The sequence below is a fragment of the Micromesistius poutassou genome (genome assembly GCF_964030765.1).
Source record: "Micromesistius poutassou genome assembly, chromosome: 11".
NCBI lineage: Eukaryota > Metazoa > Chordata > Actinopteri > Gadiformes > Gadidae > Micromesistius > Micromesistius poutassou.
Window position 1 is genome coordinate 5,817,930 of NC_140281.1, and position 18,448 is coordinate 5,836,377.

General features: G+C 46.9%; 1 protein-coding gene across 1 annotated transcript in view; it reads left to right on the forward strand.

Annotated features, from left to right (window-relative positions):
* Nucleotides 1–18,448, forward strand: part of LOC311355121 (retinal-specific phospholipid-transporting ATPase ABCA4-like) — a gene marked incomplete at its 5' end in the record, with an annotated part of 92,749 nt that overhangs the window by 7,635 nt on the left and 66,666 nt on the right. The window contains 5 exons of the mRNA XM_084474851.1: nt 9,124–9,251; nt 11,311–11,508; nt 13,125–13,214; nt 14,115–14,352; nt 18,006–18,145. Coding sequence (XP_084330977.1) covers nt 9,124–9,251; nt 11,311–11,508; nt 13,125–13,214; nt 14,115–14,352; nt 18,006–18,145 — 794 coding nt within the window. The remainder of the gene's footprint in view (nt 1–9,123; nt 9,252–11,310; nt 11,509–13,124; nt 13,215–14,114; nt 14,353–18,005; nt 18,146–18,448) is intronic.

Sequence of the window (18,448 nt, forward strand, 5' to 3'; positions counted from 1 at the left end):
CTTGCATGATTTACAGTCTGAAGGAATCCGAATTCACGTTGTTTTCTTGCTGATTGAATCATACCGTTGACCCCGTATGGAGTACCTGTTGCCTCGGCGAAGATGTCCGTCCCTCCGGGCTTCAGTTGCCACTCATGCAGTCCGTTTGTCATTGCATTTGCCAGGGGAAGGTGAGTAGTTGGGCCAGGGTTTAACTGCACGTCCCCGGACAATAGGATCAGGATCAGGAATACATTGAAATCATGCCGATTGCCTCTTCTCCGATTGTTTTGTTTGCTCGGCGTGCCGCGACGCTGGTGATCTGATTGTTTGGTGATTGAGTAGATGGCAAGATATCCGTGTCCAAAGAAGTATAGCCTCGGTATTTTGTTTATATTTACCGCCTGGTCGTTGATGTCTTGGGATAGGCCTATTTGCTTGGATTGGTTTTGTTTATTCACGTTTATATGTTGACCAAGTGGCAACAGCAGGAGCCAACAGCAAAGCAGCAGTGCGCAAACATTTCCCTCATCTTTAGTTGTTTGATGATTGTCTTTTTTTGTTCTAGAGCAGGGGTCTCAAACTCAAATTACCTGGGGGCCACTGGAGGGGGAGCCTGGCTGAGGTTGGGCCACAAGTACTCAAGTATTTCTTAAAAAGGGTGTTTAGTATTTAAAAAAAAAAAAAAACGGTTCCAATTTTCTCAATATTTATTAACAGTTCATCAACAGTTCAACAACATTCTCAAAGTGCATAAACAGAACATAAATAAATTCCTCTGAAAAAAAATAAATATATATTTTTTTTAATTTAACCTTTTAGAAAACAACTGTTCCAACCTTCACAGTATTTATTATTACATAACAGTTCCTCAACAGACATTTATTATTATTATTAAATTTGTATTGCACTGTCAACAATCTCAAAGTGCATGAACAGTAATTATAAACATAAATTCCTCTGAAAAAAAAAATAATTTTAATTTTACCTTTTTTACCCAGGGAAGTAAGAACAAGTCTCTTTTTTAAAGTGAACAATGAACAGTTCTTCAGAACATAGGACTCTCTTGTCTACTTTTTGCAGCCAGAGACCTGACAGCGCTTCCTCTCACACAGCTGAGCCACATTTGGCTTGAGGGAAAAGGCGGTTGAAACTCTCAGTATGGCTTGGAGATGTGCATCTGTAAGTCTGCTCCTGTGCTTGGACTTGTTGAAGTTCATGGTGGAGAAGAGCTTTTCACATAGATATGTGCTCCCAAAAAGGCACATGGTCCTCTTGAACATCCTGGACAGCTCAGGGAAGGTGGCGGGCAATTCTCTCATAAACTGTCCAAGCTTCTCTTCATTCCCATTCACATCCCTGAACTTGGCTTTGAGATCAGAACTGCACTGTAGGTCAATGAGCTCCATTTGAAGCACAGGGGGAGCATCTTCCACATCAAAGGAAAAGGGGTTGGCAAAAATCTGAAAGATGGACTTGTGTGTTTTAAAGTCTGCAAACCTGTGATTAAACTCCTCCTGTAGCTTCACAATGGCTTCAACATACTCCTCACAACTGAAGGGTGTACCTTTGTCTGCAAGTGCCTTGCATGCTGGGAAGTGGCAGAGGTTTTTCTGAGAGACCTGGGTTTTCCATAAGACCAGTTTTGTGGAGAACGCTTTCACATTATCATAGGCAGCGCTGACCAGCTGGCCTGGGCCCTGTAGCTTCTTGTTGAGCACATTCAGCTCATGTGTGATATCGACCAGAAAAGCGAAGTCCATGAGCCACTTTGGGTCACTTAGCTCAGGAACCTCCATCCCATCCTGCTCCATGAAGGCTTTCACTTCATTCCTTAACTCAAAGAACCGCTTTAGCATGTTCCCTCTGCTGAGCCAGCGTACCTGAAATCAAATTAAATTAAATTAAATTAATTGTCTTCATACACTAACAGGTAAGAAAGAGAAGGAAAAGAAAAAGAAAGAATAACCTAACAGAAAAAGAACACTTAACGAGAAGAGTGTGTGTGTGTGTGTGTGTGTGTGTGTGTGTGTGTGTGTGTGTGTGTGTGTGTGTGTGTGTGTGTGTGTGTGTGTGTGTGTGTGTGTGTGTGTGTGTGTGTGTGTGAGTGAGGAGCAGAGGAAAAAGTGAGAGCTGTCAGATAAGTTTGTGTTATGTTGTTGTAGTTACGTCGGGTCGGACGCTACAATATCAATAACAACGTGTGTTTAACATCGACGTCGGACGTGAAATAGCCGCGGAGCGAAGCCAGTTTCCTTTCGGCCCCGTTAACCAATTGTGCCAGATGAGCCAGAGCGCGCACCTCTGCGCCAGGCTCGCGGTGCGCGATTTGTGTTTATTCATCTTCACAGAGCGCAAGAGAGATTAACACACACATTGACACAGGCTACACATAGCCACAGACACACAGCTGAGGGTCCGAGGCGCTTGCTGACCGGGCGGCAAGGAGAAATGCGCATCTGGTGGTGCCCCCCCTTGTGTGCGCGTGTGTGTGTGTGTGTGCGTGAGTGAGTGAGTGAGTGCGTGCGTGTGTGTGTGTGTGTGTGTGTGTGTGTGTGTGTGTGTGTGTGTGTGTGTGTGTGTGTGTGTGTGTGTGTGTGTGTGTGTGTGTGTGTGTGTGAGTCTGAGACAGACAGAGGGGGGACAGAGAGAGGGGGGGAGAGGGGGGGGCAGAGAATATAAGAAATATTAACAGACCGAGAGAAGGTATACGTAAACAAGGAATATTTACCTCTGTGAAGTACAGAACATCTTCGTACGCTGACTCGATCTCCTCCAGAAAAGCCCGGAACTGACGGTGCTTTAAGCCCTTAGATCTGAGTCGATTTATGACCTTCACCACAACAGACATCACGTGTTTAAACTTTAGGCATTTGCAGGCTAGGGCCTGCTGGTGGATGATGCAGTGCAGAGCGATTGCCTCCTCCACACCCTCCTCTTCCAATTTTTTTTGCACAAGTGCAACAAGTCCATTCTTCCTCCCTGTCATTGAAGGCGCTCCGTCTGTAGTTATCCCAGCCAACCTTTTCCATGACAGACCAGCATCCGAGAGGGCATCACACAGCTGGCGGAATATCTCCTGCGCAGTGGTTTGGCCACACATAGGGATAACCCTGAGTAATTCCTCCGTTACATGAAACTTATCATCTACACCACGGACGTATATGGCCAGTTGGGCAGTGTCAGTGGTGTCTGTGCTCTCATCCAGGGCCACTGAGTAAGCACGGAAGTCTTTGACTTTGTCACGTAGCTGGCCATAAATGTTACCTGACAGCTCGGTAACACGCTCTGCCACTGTGTTAGGTGACAGGCTGATGCTGGCAAACTGAGCTCTCTTTTCGGGGCAGACAATACTCGCAGCCTGCAACATACACTCCTTAATAAACTCGCCTTCTGTAAAAGGCTTTCCTGCCCTAGCGATCATCTCGCTCAGTGTGTAGCTGGCCTTTACTGCTTTATCAGCCTCGTCGGTTGGTTTCCTAAAGAGACTTTGTTACGATAAGATACGATACGATACGATAAACTTTATTGTCCCGTTCAGGGAAATTTGTCTTGGACACTGTAGCTGCGCCATAAATGCCTTAACGGCCACAATGACAAAAACAAACAACAAAAGAACAATACACCTCAGCCATATTAATCCAACAGCATTGCACATATCCCATAACATAGCATATATTCCATAACATAACACACATTGCACACATCCCATAACATAACACATATTGCACACATCCCATAACATAACACATATTGCACCCATCCCACAACATAGCACATACATGCACCTCATAAATTCACCATGGTAAGAGCACTATAAGAGTTATTGCACAGACTCGTTAAGAGATTTGATAGAAGTTGGGATAAAATAATTCTTAAAACGGTTGAGTTTACAGCGAGGGACTCTGTATCGTCTACCTGAGGGTAGGATGTCAAACTCTGAGTGAAGGATGTGGGACGGGTCATTCACTATCCTCAGGGCTTGTCTAAGAACCGTTTGCTCGTACATGGACTGCAGAGTCTGATTGTCGCTTTTCCCAATGACCTTCATGGCCGTGTTTACTAGGCGAGCAAGCTTAGTCTTTAGTTTTGTGGAGAGGTTGCCATACCATGATGACATCCCATATCTGATTAAGCTCTCAAGCACTGCCTGGTAGAATAAAAACATGATATTTTTGTCTACCCCATATACTCTTAGTCTGCGTAGAAAGTACAATCTCTGCTGTAGACGAGAACACAAGTTATCCACATGCACATACCAAGGAGGCACATATGTCATCTAAATGAACTCCAAGCTATCTGTAAGAGCTGACCTGCTCAATGGGGGAGTCATGTATGACAACAGGGCTATGGTCCCCTACTGATCTAGGGTCCAGGACCAACTCTTTAGTTTTTTTAACATTCAGAGAGAGGTAGTGAGCATCACACCATTGCACGAAGTTTTCTATTTCAGAGAAATAGGCTAAAGTGCTGGAGTCTTTGTGCAGTAGACCGAGGATGGCGGTATCATCAGAAAACTTAAAAACAAGGTTCCCTGTGTGGCTGTTTGTACAGTCATTAGTGTACAATGTAAAAAGGACCGGGGAGCTCACACAACCCTGTGGGGCACCTGTGCTGATAGATTTGCGATCTGAGAGCGTGTTATTGACTCTCACCTGCTGACTTCGATTGGTTAAAAAGGAAAAATACCACTTGATTAAAAAAGGATTAACACTCATCTGCTTCAGTTTAGAAATAAGCAGATGGGGTTGAAGTGTATTAAAAGCCGAGCTAAAATCAATAAATAAGATCCGTGCATATGCTTTTGGGCATTCCAAGTGCTTGACAGTGAAGTGAGTGATGCTATTGATGGCATCATCAGTGCCCCTCCCCTGCCTATAGGCAAACTGGTATGGGTCAAGTGACAAGTTGACCTCCGCTTTAAGCACAGATAGCATGTATTTCTCAAAGCTTTTCATTACAATTGAAGTCAAGGCCACAGGTCTGAAATCATTATTATCAACTGGGCGCGGTTTCTTAGCTACAGGAACTATGGTGGATTTTTTCCACAAAGCAGGAACAGTGTGCGAGTCCACAGACCGCTGAAAGATGGGGCACCAAGCTGGAGTAAGCTCTTCTGCACATGCCTTTAAAAGCAGTGCAGAAATGCCGTCCGGGCCAGTGGATTTTTTAGTGCACACATGTTTAAATATAGACTGAATCCTGAGTGGATCAATTATAATCCTACAGTTTACATCAGTTAAGATAGTTCCCATGACATTATTAGATTCCACAGAGAAGTCGTGGTTCTCAAATCTGAGAAAGAAGTCATTTAGTTCATTTGCCTTCCCGAGATCATCATCCGTAGTGAGGCGTTTCTTGGTGGTGTTCATATTTGTCCCACAGCTTTTTTGAATCCATTGACATAAAAGTCTGCTCTATGATATCCTTGTGATGCTTCCTGGCTTCCCTCAGCCTCTGGTTGAGTTCTCTTTGCACCATTTTCAATCCTGCTCTGTCATTATTTTTAAAAGCTAGCTTTTTCCTATTAATACAATCCTTCACACTCTTGGTGATATAAGGCTTGTTGTTGGGATACACAACAATATCCTTTTTAGTAACCACATGGTCTGCACAGAAATGAATGTAGTCTGTGATTGCTTCTGTAGCCTCATCAATCTCCAAATCAGAGAATATGTCCCAGTCTGTGCATAGAAAAGACCCTTTAAGTGTTTCTATGCTGTCCTTGTCCCACACTGTCACTGTCTTAGTTTGTGGTTTACTCCTTTTAAAGACAGTCTTATAGACTGGAATTAGCTGGACAGTGTTATGGTCAGAGTTAGACAATGGGGGCAGTGGTTTTGCAGTGTATGCATTTTTTATATTTCCGTAACATTTATCTAAGACTCTGTTCTGTCGTGTGTCGCATGCAGTGTTGAGACTAACGCCGTTAGAATAAACGCGATTACGTAACGCCGTTACATTCCTCTGTAATTTGTAATCTAATTAATTACTTTATCCAGCGTTACTAACGCCGTTTCCGTTACTAACATGACTTGTGTTGCCGTTAGTCCGTTACTAAAATCGGGGCCCCAGCGCGATCATGGAGAAAAAAAAAAAAAAAAGCCTGCAGCCAGCATGAGTTCTAGGCTATTGTTTTTTCTTTTCTTCCTTTCCTCCTCCTCACTTCATAAGCGGGCTGCAGAGAAGAGAGCACACTAGTACAACACGGTTTCGATAAATACCAAGGATAAGACAGGTCATGTTTTGCGGATATGGAACAAGGAAGTAACTGACTTGACGATGTATAGCTGCGTGACATCATTGACGAATCCTTGTAGGAGTTTATTTTACACACAAACCGACGTAGCTTCTGTGCGGCGCACACACACAACTTTCGACCGGTAAAACCAAAGTGATAGACAGAGAAGAAATGGCGAGTACAGAAGAGGAGGATAAAGTGGGAAAGTCGGCGTTTAGCAAGTGGAAATATAAACACTACTTCACCATCGTTGAGAGAAAGGGGAAGAACTTGTATTTGAAGTGCACGTTATGCTCGGGAGGAAAGCGTTTGTCCACATCGGCCGCGAGCAACTCAAATCTAATGAAGCATCTGACCACAAGTGATGTGTCAGTTTCAATAAATATTATGTTGATGAGCAATAAATTGAATTATTGAAGTTCATATCCCCCCCCCATGGCAAAGGATATTTGTTTAAGGTTAATTATCTCTCTATGCTGTTCTACTCTATGAAACTGGCGTGTGAAACATGCTTCTAAAAAGCCGAATTCTTTGACATATTACTTTGTTTTAGTAACGCAAAAATTACTTTTCCTAGTAATTAGTTACTTTTATAATAGAGTAATTGAGTTACTAACTCAATTACTTTTTTAAGAAGTAATTTGTAATTGTAATTAGTTACTTTTTCAAAGTAATTTGCCCATCACTGGTCGCATGTCACATATTGTTCAAATCCAGGGAGAGATAGTTCCAATTTGCAGTGATTGAAGTCCCCGAGAACCACAATCGGGGCTCCCGGTGTACGTTGCAGTTGTTGGTGAACGCAGTCTGCTATTCTAGTGGCAGCTCTTGCTGCGTTCCCACTGGGGGGGACATACACCGCACATATTAAAACATTTCCAAACTCCCTCGGCAAGTAATGGGGCTTAGAGACAGGCACAGCATCTCTACGTCAGCTGTGCATACAGTCTCTCTCACAGTGTAATTCTTACACCAGCTGTCATTCACAAACAGACAGACCCCGCCCCCTCGGCTCTTCCCTGACAGCTCTGTTCTGTCCGCTCGGATGAGCGAGAACCCGTCCAGCCGAATGAGGGAGTCTGGAATATCTTGATGGAGCCACGTTTCTGTGAAGACCATCACGCTCGATTCCCTGTACTCGAAGCAGATTTTGCTGTTCACACGGAGCTCCTCCATTTTGCTCCTCAGCGATCTGACGTTGCTGAGTAGCAGGCTGGGCAGCGGGGGTCTATTTCCTCTTCTCCGAAGACGCTGCCGTATTCCGCCTCGTCTGCCTCTCCGCCGTTGTCTGCCCCTGGCCGGTTGTATTTTCAGATCATCAGGCAGATCAGCCGGTGGGATCAATCCCGTGGGACGGAGGGACATCAGTGCATGTTTGGAGTAGCACAGTGACGGTGCCGGCTTCGTCTCCTCGCGTGTCTGAGCCGCTGTTTGATAAGTCGTCAGCAGTTCCCAAACAATCAGTGCCAAGAGTACTCCTTGTGCAAAATTCGCCATGGTGATCAGTCCAACATACACTTGTTGCAGTCACACGACACAGACCAGTAAAAGTAAGACGATCAAACAGTTAAAACATTAAAAAAGGCATAAAAACGGCAGCAGCACGCGTCCGGGTCGCCAGCAGAGCAGCGCCACCGGGTGAAACATTTCTTTAGGTCATTGACTCGCTTCTCCCTCTCATCTCCCCGGTATTTCGCATACTCCTCGGCATGCCTCGTTAAGTAGTGGCGTCTGATGTTGTATTCTTTGACAATGGCAACTTTTTCAGCACATACAAGGCAGGTAGGGGTTCCCCTGTGCTCAACAAAAAAATATTCTAACTCCCACCTTTCATGAAATTGTCTGTGGTCATCGTCTACCTTTCTTTTCCCAGTGGGTTTTGAGAGGGACATGATGTGATGAATGAGGACCGCTACGCTTCCACTTGGTGTCACTCCGTTGCTTGCTGCGTTTCCTAGCAACCCGGCTGGCTGCCTGCTATGGTAGCCCATGCGGGCCAAAGCGCGTTTGGTAAAGACACGCGGGCCACATTAACATTACATACTGATGTCCACTCGGGGGCCACAAAATGTCGGCCGGTGGGCCACAAGTGGCCCGCGGGCCTTGACTTTGAGACCTCTGTTCTAGAGCCAGTAAATGTTTCATTAAAAGCAAGGGCTATCAAGCCGAATAATAGCAGAAAAAAACGAGTAAAAGAGGAGCGGAGCCTGACAAACCACTCAACTCCTCAGCAGCCATCTCAGCCACCAGTTTAGGGAGGGAGTTCTACCTCCTCTTCTTCCTCCTGGTCTCTCTACCTCCTCCTCTTCCTCCTGGTCTCTCTACCTCCTCCTCATGTTCCTCCTCCTGGCCTCTCTACCTCCTCCTCATGTTCCTCCTCCTGGTCTCTCTACCTCCTCCTCTTCCTCCTGGCCTCTCTACCTCCTCCTCATGTTCCTCCTCCTGGCCTCTCTACCTCCTCCTCATGTTCCTCCTCCTGGTCTCTCTACCTCCTCCTCTTCCTCCTGGCCTCTCTACCTCCTCCTCATGTTCCTCCTCCTGGCCTCTCTACCTCCTCCTCTTCCTCCTGGTCTCTCTACCTCCTCCTCATGTTCCTCCTCCTGGTCTCTCTACCTCCTCCTCTTCCTCCTGGCCTCTCTACCTCCTCCTCATGTTCCTCCTCCTGGTCTCTCTACCTCCTCCTCTTCCTCCTGGTCTCTCTACCTCCTCCTCATGTTCCTCCTCCTGGTCTCTCTAGCTCCTCTTCCTCCTGGTCTCTACCTCCTCCTCATGTTCCTCCTCCTGGTCTCTCTAGCTCCTCTTCCTCCTGGTCTCTACCTCCTCCTCATGTTCCTCCTCCTGGTCTCTCTAGCTCCTCTTCCTCCTGGTCTGTCCTCCTCCTGATGTTCTCCTCTCTCTGCCAGGCCGTGGTGTGAAGGTGGAGGACATCCTGCAGGACGACGAGGTGTTCACCTCCTTCCTCCTGAGGGACGTGCCTCTCACCCAATCGGTGGTCTACAATCTGGTCAAGGCCCAGATCCGACCTGAGCAGGTGACCTCATCTGCTATGCTTAGCATTACTTTAAAGGGGCAATATCATGCTTTTTCGACTTTTCCCTTTGCTTTAGACTGTTATATGGCATATGTATATGTGTTTTACGTCTGCTAAGCTAGAAAAATCTAAGTCTGAACCAGGGAGCATATTCGTGGCCACTGAGAACGCCCCTCAATAAGTGTGTGAAACAGCTGGTTTCACAGTGCAGAAGTCGCTGAAATTGGTTTTGCAGAAATTAACAGTGTGATGATAATAAGGGGTATTTTTTACATACATGCATGTAACCATATCCTAGTAGTACCCCCAAATGCAATTGTTAACCCTGAAAAAGCATGATATGGGATATTTAAGTATTAATTCTGGATATTATTTGATACCAATACAAAATGGTGCATCCCTTACATGATAACATCTGTTTGCATCTCATCACTATAAATATAACGCACTGGCTCACTGGTGGCCTCTCTGTCTGTGTTGTTGTTGTGGTTGTTGTTATTGTTGTGTCTAATGCACATTGGCTTGTTGTCCACTATGACGGATGGCATGGCTGGAGTTGTGTGGTGTTGGTATAATGCTGGCTGCACTGTGGTTGGCCCTGCTGGAGAGCTGACCCAAATCTACCCTCTGACTGACACTGGCATTCTCACTCACACACACATGACATGCACACACACACACACACACACACACACACACACACACACAGACACACACACACACACGCTTACAATACACACCATGGTGGATAAAAAGATGCTGATACTCACGTGTGTGCACACACGAGTACACACACAATCCGTCCACATGACTGTGTGTAGAAAGACGCTGATGCACAATGACACGCACACATTCACACATGCACACACAACCACACATCGACCCACATGTTCATTTGCACGCACACACACACACACGAACACACACACACACACACATACAAACATACACAGTTCCCTGTGACCTTCGCAGACAGATTTCTCATTTCTCAAACTCTTTTTGTACGGGGCGTTTCTGTCCAGTATCAAGTAACAAAGCGGCCGCCTCCATTCCAGACCCCCTTTTGATTCCGGGCAGCCGTTTGGACTCAGGAAATGGAAGGGAAAGTGCCAACCTGTGAGCTCTCAGACACACACACAAAAATGAGAACCCCAGAAAGGACAGCCCAGTCCAATGACATCAGTGTCCCAGTGTCCCCTCATCGCAGCTTTCATATGGAAAGCAGGAGCAGGCAGAATAGCCGGGTCACTCTCACACAGAGCGGGGCTAGCTCTCTCGCTGCTGGCTGATTCATACGAGCACTGCATGCCACTTGGGACGGCGCTGGCCAGGCTCTAAGTCCCTGGATACCAATCAGAGGAGCCCGGCTGAGCCAGCGGAGGGTACAGCTGGTCCCGCATTCAGCAGACAGTCCCATGTGGAGGTCTTCACAACAGTATGGGGAGGCTGGCAGAGCACCAGGCAGCACACTGGTCACTAGTACAGGGGATGACCACATGCATCTCCATGTACACCCACGCTGAAAAACATAGTGTACACACACTCACAATCTCACACACACACACACACACACACACACACACACACACACACACACACACACACACACTTGCATGCAACCAAGTGTACACACACACACACACACACACACGGATAGTGTGTGTACTCTAGTCTAATGGAGACACATGCTGTGGTGTATGTTTATGTATAATGTTTGACGATTTATCTTTGTAGCTAACCGTTTGTGGAGGGCGAGGAGGAGCAGAGAACGTGTGTGGCCGGTAGCCGATGTGAATTGATAATGGACATTCTCTCATACAGACAAACCTCAGATCTCTAACCACATTATCTCCCCACTGACTGTGCTGCCATGAACATGGACATTGACAGATGATCATGATGACGGCAGAGTTCCGCTTTAGTCTTATTGTGTTGGTTTAGACCGAGGCCTGTTGAGGCTCCAGACTGCCTCTAGTTGGATGAGACAGCTGGAGGTCAGGTTTGACCATCTCAGTGGACCCTCCTCCAACCGTCCTCCAACTCTCCCCCCGTCCTCCAGTTTGCCAACGGGGTACCGGACCTGCACCTCAAGGACATCGCCTGTAGCCTGAGTCTGCTGGAGCGTTTCCTGGTGTTCCCCAGCCGTCGTGGCCTGCACGCGGTCCGCAGCGCCCTGTGTGTCCTGGCGCCCCAGCGGCTGCAGGCCATCGAGGACCGCCTCTACGCCAACGTCGACTTGTTCAAACTCTTCTGGCTGGTCAGTGTGTTCTTTGTATCTTGTGCTTTGTGGTGTCAACATTTTGGGGAAAGTAAGCCGAAATGACTTCCATCCAAACCCCAAAAGTGGACGGACCAATCAGCACTAGGGGGGAGGTGTAGTTCAAACCGAGTCAGTCCTTGGCTGAGCAATAATTAATTTTACTAATTTTATCTTGCACTCTTCACTCTTGCCACATCGGTTCAGAAGTATAGCAAAAACATAGCATCTGAGAAAAGCCTTTCTATTCAGATTTGAATATTGTTTTCTTTATTTTCTTCAATCTTTTATCTGTTTAATAGGTTTTGCAATTTTTCTCACAATACAAAAACAAAAACATCAATCATACATACTGTATGCATCCCCTCCCTCCCTCCCTCCCTTCCTCCCTCCCTCTTCAAATAAGTCCCACTGAGATCCTTGAGGGCCATTTCGATCAGTCAGGAACTTCCCACAGCTGCAGCCCTACCTTGCCTGCTGCTGTATGCGCATGCATTGCTGCACAAGGACGCCGTTTGTTTTGAACTTGCCCCGTAGCAAATGAACAAAGCATCAATGTTTCAACATTTCAGAAGCTTCAGCTAATGTAATTCTCTAAAGGAACAAGAAATATAAAAAAACTGACACCAAGATGAATTTGTGTAAGAGATTCAGGCAACGATAGTGATAGTGTAGTGGAGGGTGAATTGCTCTTTGTCTTTTTCTTCCTTCTTGAGTAACCAAACACTAATATAAAACCGCAACAACTGTTTACTATAGCTATAGCTGTCTGACAACGTTCTGCTCGTATTCATGAGTATCCCAAAGCTCCTTTTCTTCAGTTTGACATTTGACAGTTCCATCTCCACCCTGTTGGCAGGGAGAATAATGGTGCAGTAAAAATCATGGCTACAAGTTTAATACAAGTTGAAATTGAACTTGTAGGTGTTCTCGGCAATCTCGAAGACTTCTGTTTGGTTCTCTTTGACAACATCTTTGACAATAAGTAGTTATTTTTCCAAGAGGAGCAAGCAGTGTTGCTACCGACACCCAGTTTGTAACACTGCATAAAGCCCATCACTGGGCCATAGCTCATCCGCTCTGTGTTACCTCATTCGGCAATTGTTATTTATTTAAAAGACTATTATTTGCATAAAAATCTTTGACATTGCCATTTTTAGTACTCAAATCCAGCTGCTGTGATCTTCTTTTTCAAAGGAGTCCCAAAACCCAGCAGATCTACAGTATCACCTAACAGCAGACACACACACACACACACACACACACACACACACACACACACACACACACACACACACACACACACACACAGGGCTGAGTGTCTTGGCTGTGTTGCTTTCTGGACCTTTAGCAATGCTGTATTATGACTTAGCTTAAAGATACCTGGTCCTGGTCAGTGGGTTTTTAAGAAAACATTTATGAAAATGTCATACTGGGCCAAATGATGTGTGCAGTTACAATTCTGGCCTAGTTTATTCTACGCATATGGGTGACTAATGTAGATGCACAGATGAAGTCTGAAATATGAATGAAAAAGGAAACTTTTTACATTTCACAGTCAACTTGAAGGAAAATGAAAGAAATCTATATTGTGATTTAAACCCGTTCTTCTACAGCTTCCTCGGGTGCTGGACCATCACTCCGAGGGCATTGACATCCATTTCTGGGCCAGGGTTTTCTCCACGCTCGCTGGAAAACTACAAGAGGTACATTTGGTTCCCTTTTGGATCCTAAAGTCTCTCAAAGTGAACCACTGGTATTCTTAGCTGCTCAGGAAGCGCTCGCTTCCTCCTGCCTTGGCTTTTTACTCAAACACAGACAGCGGATCCGGAGGGGAAGTGCGGCTAGGAAACGTGAATCTAGCGCTGAGCCGTCTCCCCTCGGAAATCACATGCATCACGCTGGTGGTGTTGAGGACAAGGTCAGGGCATCAAAACAGGGGGCGGCTCCTCTGATTTTGACAACCTTTCTAATAATGGCTTCAGGTTCCAGGAGGGATGGAATTACTTTTGTGTGTGTGTGAGAGACGTGTCTGTGTGTCAGCATGTATTGCTGTTTGCGTGCACATGTATGTGTATACGTGAATGTGTTTCTGTTTTGTGTGTGTATAAAGCATCATATGGGTTTATAGTGTGTGTGTGTTTGCAGTGTATCTATTTCTGTGTGGGTGTGTGTGCGTGTTCAGTTCAGTGTTTCCACTATAGTTGATCTGTATGTGTGTGTGTGTGTGTGTGTGTTGCTGTGCCTGTGTGTCTGAGGGTCTGACTCAGAGGTTGTAGGGGACATCCTGCTGTCCAGAGACGACCTGTCTGGGTCCGTGTGTAGACAGATGACTCAGTGCTCCCCCCCTCCCTGTCACGGCGGGGGGTTCCAGTATGACTGCTCCATGTAGGGGAGTGATGTTCAACTAAGAAATAGTTAATCTTGATTTGTTTGTTGGTATCAGATACATTCCTATTAATCAATAGATTTATAGATTAGATTTAATAGTATTATAGTGTCACATACCATACAATTATCTGCTTTTTGACTGTAAGCTGTCATATAGAAGTTTTGGCGTCAGGCACACACTTAACCCCCCCACGCCCCTCCTCTCTCCTGCCCAGCTGTGGGACAGGAACAGTTCCAGGGACCTGGTCCGGGCGGTGGCCCCGCTGCTCCGGGACGGGCCCCTGTCCTTCGGGGGCCTGATGTCGGCTGCCTCGGGCCTGGTGTGCGGCTACAGCGAGGGGGCCTTTGCACGGGTCACCTCCTTCAACTGGTATGAGGACAACAACTACAAGGCCTTCATGGGCATCAACAGCTCCAGGAGCCATGCCCACTACGCCTACGACCACAGCACCAGTGAGTCCTGGTTAACCCCCTGACCCCGCCTCTAAAGGAGAACCAAACCCCCTGACCCCGCCTCTAAAGGAGAACCAAACCCCCTGACCCCGCCTCTAAAGGAGAACCAAACCCCCTGACCCCGCCTCTAAAGGAGAACCAAACCCCTGACCCCGCCTCTAAAGGAGAACCAAACCCCCTGACCCCGCCTCTAAAGGAGAACCAAACCCCCTGACCCCGCCTCTAAAGGAGAACCAAACCCCTGACCCCGCCTCTAAAGGAGAACCAAACCCCCTGACCCCGCCTCTAAAGGAGAACCAAACCCCTGACCCCGCCTCTAAAGGAGAACCAAACCCCCTGACCCCGCCTCTAAAGGAGACTTAACCCCCCTGACCCCGCCTCTAAAGGAGAACCAAACCCCCTGACCCCGCCTCTAAAGGAGACTTAACCCCCCTGACCCCGCCTCTAAAGGAGAACCAAACCCCCTGACCCCGCCTCTAAAGGAGAACCAAACCCCTGACCCCGCCTCTAAAGGAGAACCAAACCCCCTGACCCTGCCTCTAAAGGAGAACCAAACCCCTGACCCCGCCTCTAAAGGAGAACCAAACCCCCTGACCCCGCCTCTAAAGGAGACTTAACCCCCTGACCCCGCCTCTAAAGGAGACTTAACCCCCCTGACCCCGCCTCTAAAGGAGAACCAACTCCTTGACCCCGCCTCTAAAGGAGAACCAAACCCCCTGACCCCGCCTCTAAAGGAGAACCAAACCCCCTGACCCCGCCTCTAAAGGAGAACCAAACCCCCTGACCCCGCCTCTAAAGGAGAACCAAACCCCTGACCCCGCCTCTAAAGGAGACTTAACCCCCCTGACCCCGCCTCTAAAGGAGACTTAACCCCCCTGACCCCGCCTCTAAAGGAGAACCAAACCCCCTGACCCCGCCTCTAAAGGAGAACCAAACCCCCTGACCCCGCCTCTAAAGGAGAACCAAACCCCCTGACCCCGCCTCTAAAGGAGACTTAACCCCCCTGACCCCGCCTCTAAAGGAGAACCAAACCCCCTGACCCCGCCTCTAAAGGAGACTTAACCCCCCTGACCCCACCTCTAAAGGAGAACCAAACCCCCTGACCCCGCCTCTAAAGGAGACTTAACCCCCCTGACCCCGCCTCTAAAGGAGAACCAAACCCCCTGACCCCGCCTCTAAAGGAGAACCAAACCCCCTGACCCCGCCTCTTAAGGAGAACCAAACCCCTGACCCCGCCTCTAAAGGAGACTTAACCCCCCTGACCCCGCCTCTAAAGGAGAACCAAACCCCCTGACCCCGCCTCTAAAGGAGAACCAAACCCCCTGACCCCGCCTCTAAAGGAGAACCAAACCCCCTGACCCCGCCTCTAAAGGAGAACCAAACCCCTGACCCCGCCTCTAAAGGAGAACCAAACCCCCTGACCCCGCCTCTAAAGGAGAACCAAACCCCCTGACCCCGCCTCTAAAGGAGAACCAAACCCCTGACCCCGCCTCTAAAGGAGAACCAAACCCCCTGACCCCGCCTCTAAAGGAGAACCAAACCCCCTGACCCCGCCTCTAAAGGAGACTTAACCCCCCTGACATCCGCAACAAGTAATAAACCTGTGTGTTTATTGTGCAACAAAGTGCCCTATCTTGCACCCAGCACAATTTACTTTCTACACCTACGCATATCGCGTATCGTTGCTAGTTGGCACCCGGCGCAAAGCTGACTTTCCCCCTCAGCAAACAGGCACCACTACACTTGCGCCTGGAGAGGCATGTCGGCGAAAAGCAGAGGCATGTTCCGGCGCAAATGATACTTGGTGCTATTTTAGTGATCTAAAAACTGCACCACTGCAATTGCGCTACTGACAGAAAAATACCTGGTCTAAATGCACTAGCTGATAGCGCAGTTGGTGTTGCTATTTTGACATGCCGTGGCAGTTCGGAACTGCAACATAAGCTTACACATACGTAGGCTACACACAGCACAAACATGCAAACGATTAGCCTAATATTATGATGTCAAAGATTGTTCGTAGGTGTGAAACTGCATAGAAATAGCATGTGGATTGTGGAAACATTTTTTTTTCCATAGGGGCTGCATGAATAATCACTGTATAGTAGGCTATGCCATGCATTCAAATAATAATAATAATAACAATAATAAACTCGAGCAAAGTATATCCCAGCCTTCCAAAACAAAATCTTGTTTTAAGGTAAATGGTTGGCTCAATTATTTGGGAAAGAACAGCTGATACAGCGGTAAGTTGTACTTTTAAATCAATGCATCTGCAAACACCGTACAGCAAACACATATTTTTTTGACACAGAAATCGTGTACAAGCCCATAACCTTTAGGATTGATGAGTATTTGATTGTGAGAAAACATAGTTTTACCGCGAGTGAGTGTTTAAAAGAATGAATGAATGCGGGTGATGCTTGGCGTGCGTGTGTGTGCGCACCCATCTGTTTAAACACACGCAAACTAAACACGTAACGCATAATGCAGTCCATGGCGATGTATATTAACAGGGGGACACATGCATATTATGAACACAAGTCGATAACGATAATGTATACAATACTAGTAACAAACTATGTTTGTTAATGTATTGCCGCATATCATTAAATAGACCCACATTTTCGGCCACAGGACCGCGTCCGCATATCATATATGTGTTAAGTTATCTTTGCTGAAATTTACATGATGACTCAGTGTTTCTGAAGTTGGAGAAAAAAACGCTATTCCATGTGTTAATTAGGACTATTATTTGGCCATAAACTGAGCCATTTGAAGTTTGAAATTCATGTGGTCATCTGTCTCAGCGGAGACTGCAAACGCGCTGTCAAAATATCAACTCGTCAAGTTCAAATGCACTGGCTCTTAAAGGGGATGGGAGATGGAACTCTCCATGGTTTATTACACGTTACGCCCAAGACACACCTACCGGTTTCAGACCAACCCATTTTAGATTTGCGTCGGGCGCAAGAGTAATTTATCCGCCGTTAAAATAGCAACAGCGCCAGAGATTCGCCCACAAAGCTATATGCGCTTTGCGTTTCATACTTGCGTTTCAGACCGTTAAAATAGGGCCCTGAGGGTGTAGCCGACTTTTGGTGTAACCATGTTAGCCAGTATCAGTACCCCACAATCAGGAAAGTGGCATCACTTATTCTGACAATGTTTAGCTCAACCTATACTTGTGAGTCTAGCTTTTCTCATATGAATGCCATCAAAACAAGGGCACGTTGTTCCATGACCAATGAGAAGCTGCATGAGTGTCTCAGGATTGGCCTTACTACTTATGAGCCAAACTATGCTGAAATAGCAAAATCAAAGTCCAAAATATGTAAGAACAACATTTGTTATAATGATACGATTAAAAGTGAAGAAGAAAGGAATGCGAGAGAGAGAGAGAGAGAGAGAGAGAGAGAGAGAGAGAGAGAGAGAGAGAGAGAGAGAGAGAGAGAGAGAGAGAGAGAGAGAGAGAGAGAGAGAGAGAGAGAGAGAGAGAGAGAGAGAGAGAATCAACACAAGTTCAGAATCAAACCCGGTTTGCATCAAGGCATATTACAGATATTATAAATTCCATATTGGACAGGGTTAGACAGTGTTAGACACAACAGTGTGTTGTTGTGGCTTGATAGTTGACGTGTTGCCCCCCCCAGCTCCGTTCTGTAACGACATGATGCAGGAGCTGGAGTCCGACCCGGTCACCAGGATAGTGTGGAGCTCCCTGAAGCCCATGCTGATGGGACGCATCCTGTACTCCCCCGACTGCCCGGCCACCAGAGACATCATCCACAATGTAAGCTGCTGGCTGTCTGGCTCAGTGGAGCATTCTGGGGCTCTGTTAACCTGTGAATGGCAATTTGGCTCACAATCTCTCTTGAGAAGTGTGTGTTTGTGTGTGTGTGTATGTGTGTGCGTGTGTGTTTGTAGGTGTAAAACATCCAAAATGTACTGCCTGGAGCATGTACACACTAGTGATGGGAATTACGGCTCTTTTTAGTGATCCGGATCGATCCGGATCATTTGCATCGGCTCACCAACAAGAGCTCCCAAATGGCTCTTCATAGTACCACTTATACCTTTTATAATCCAACCAAAT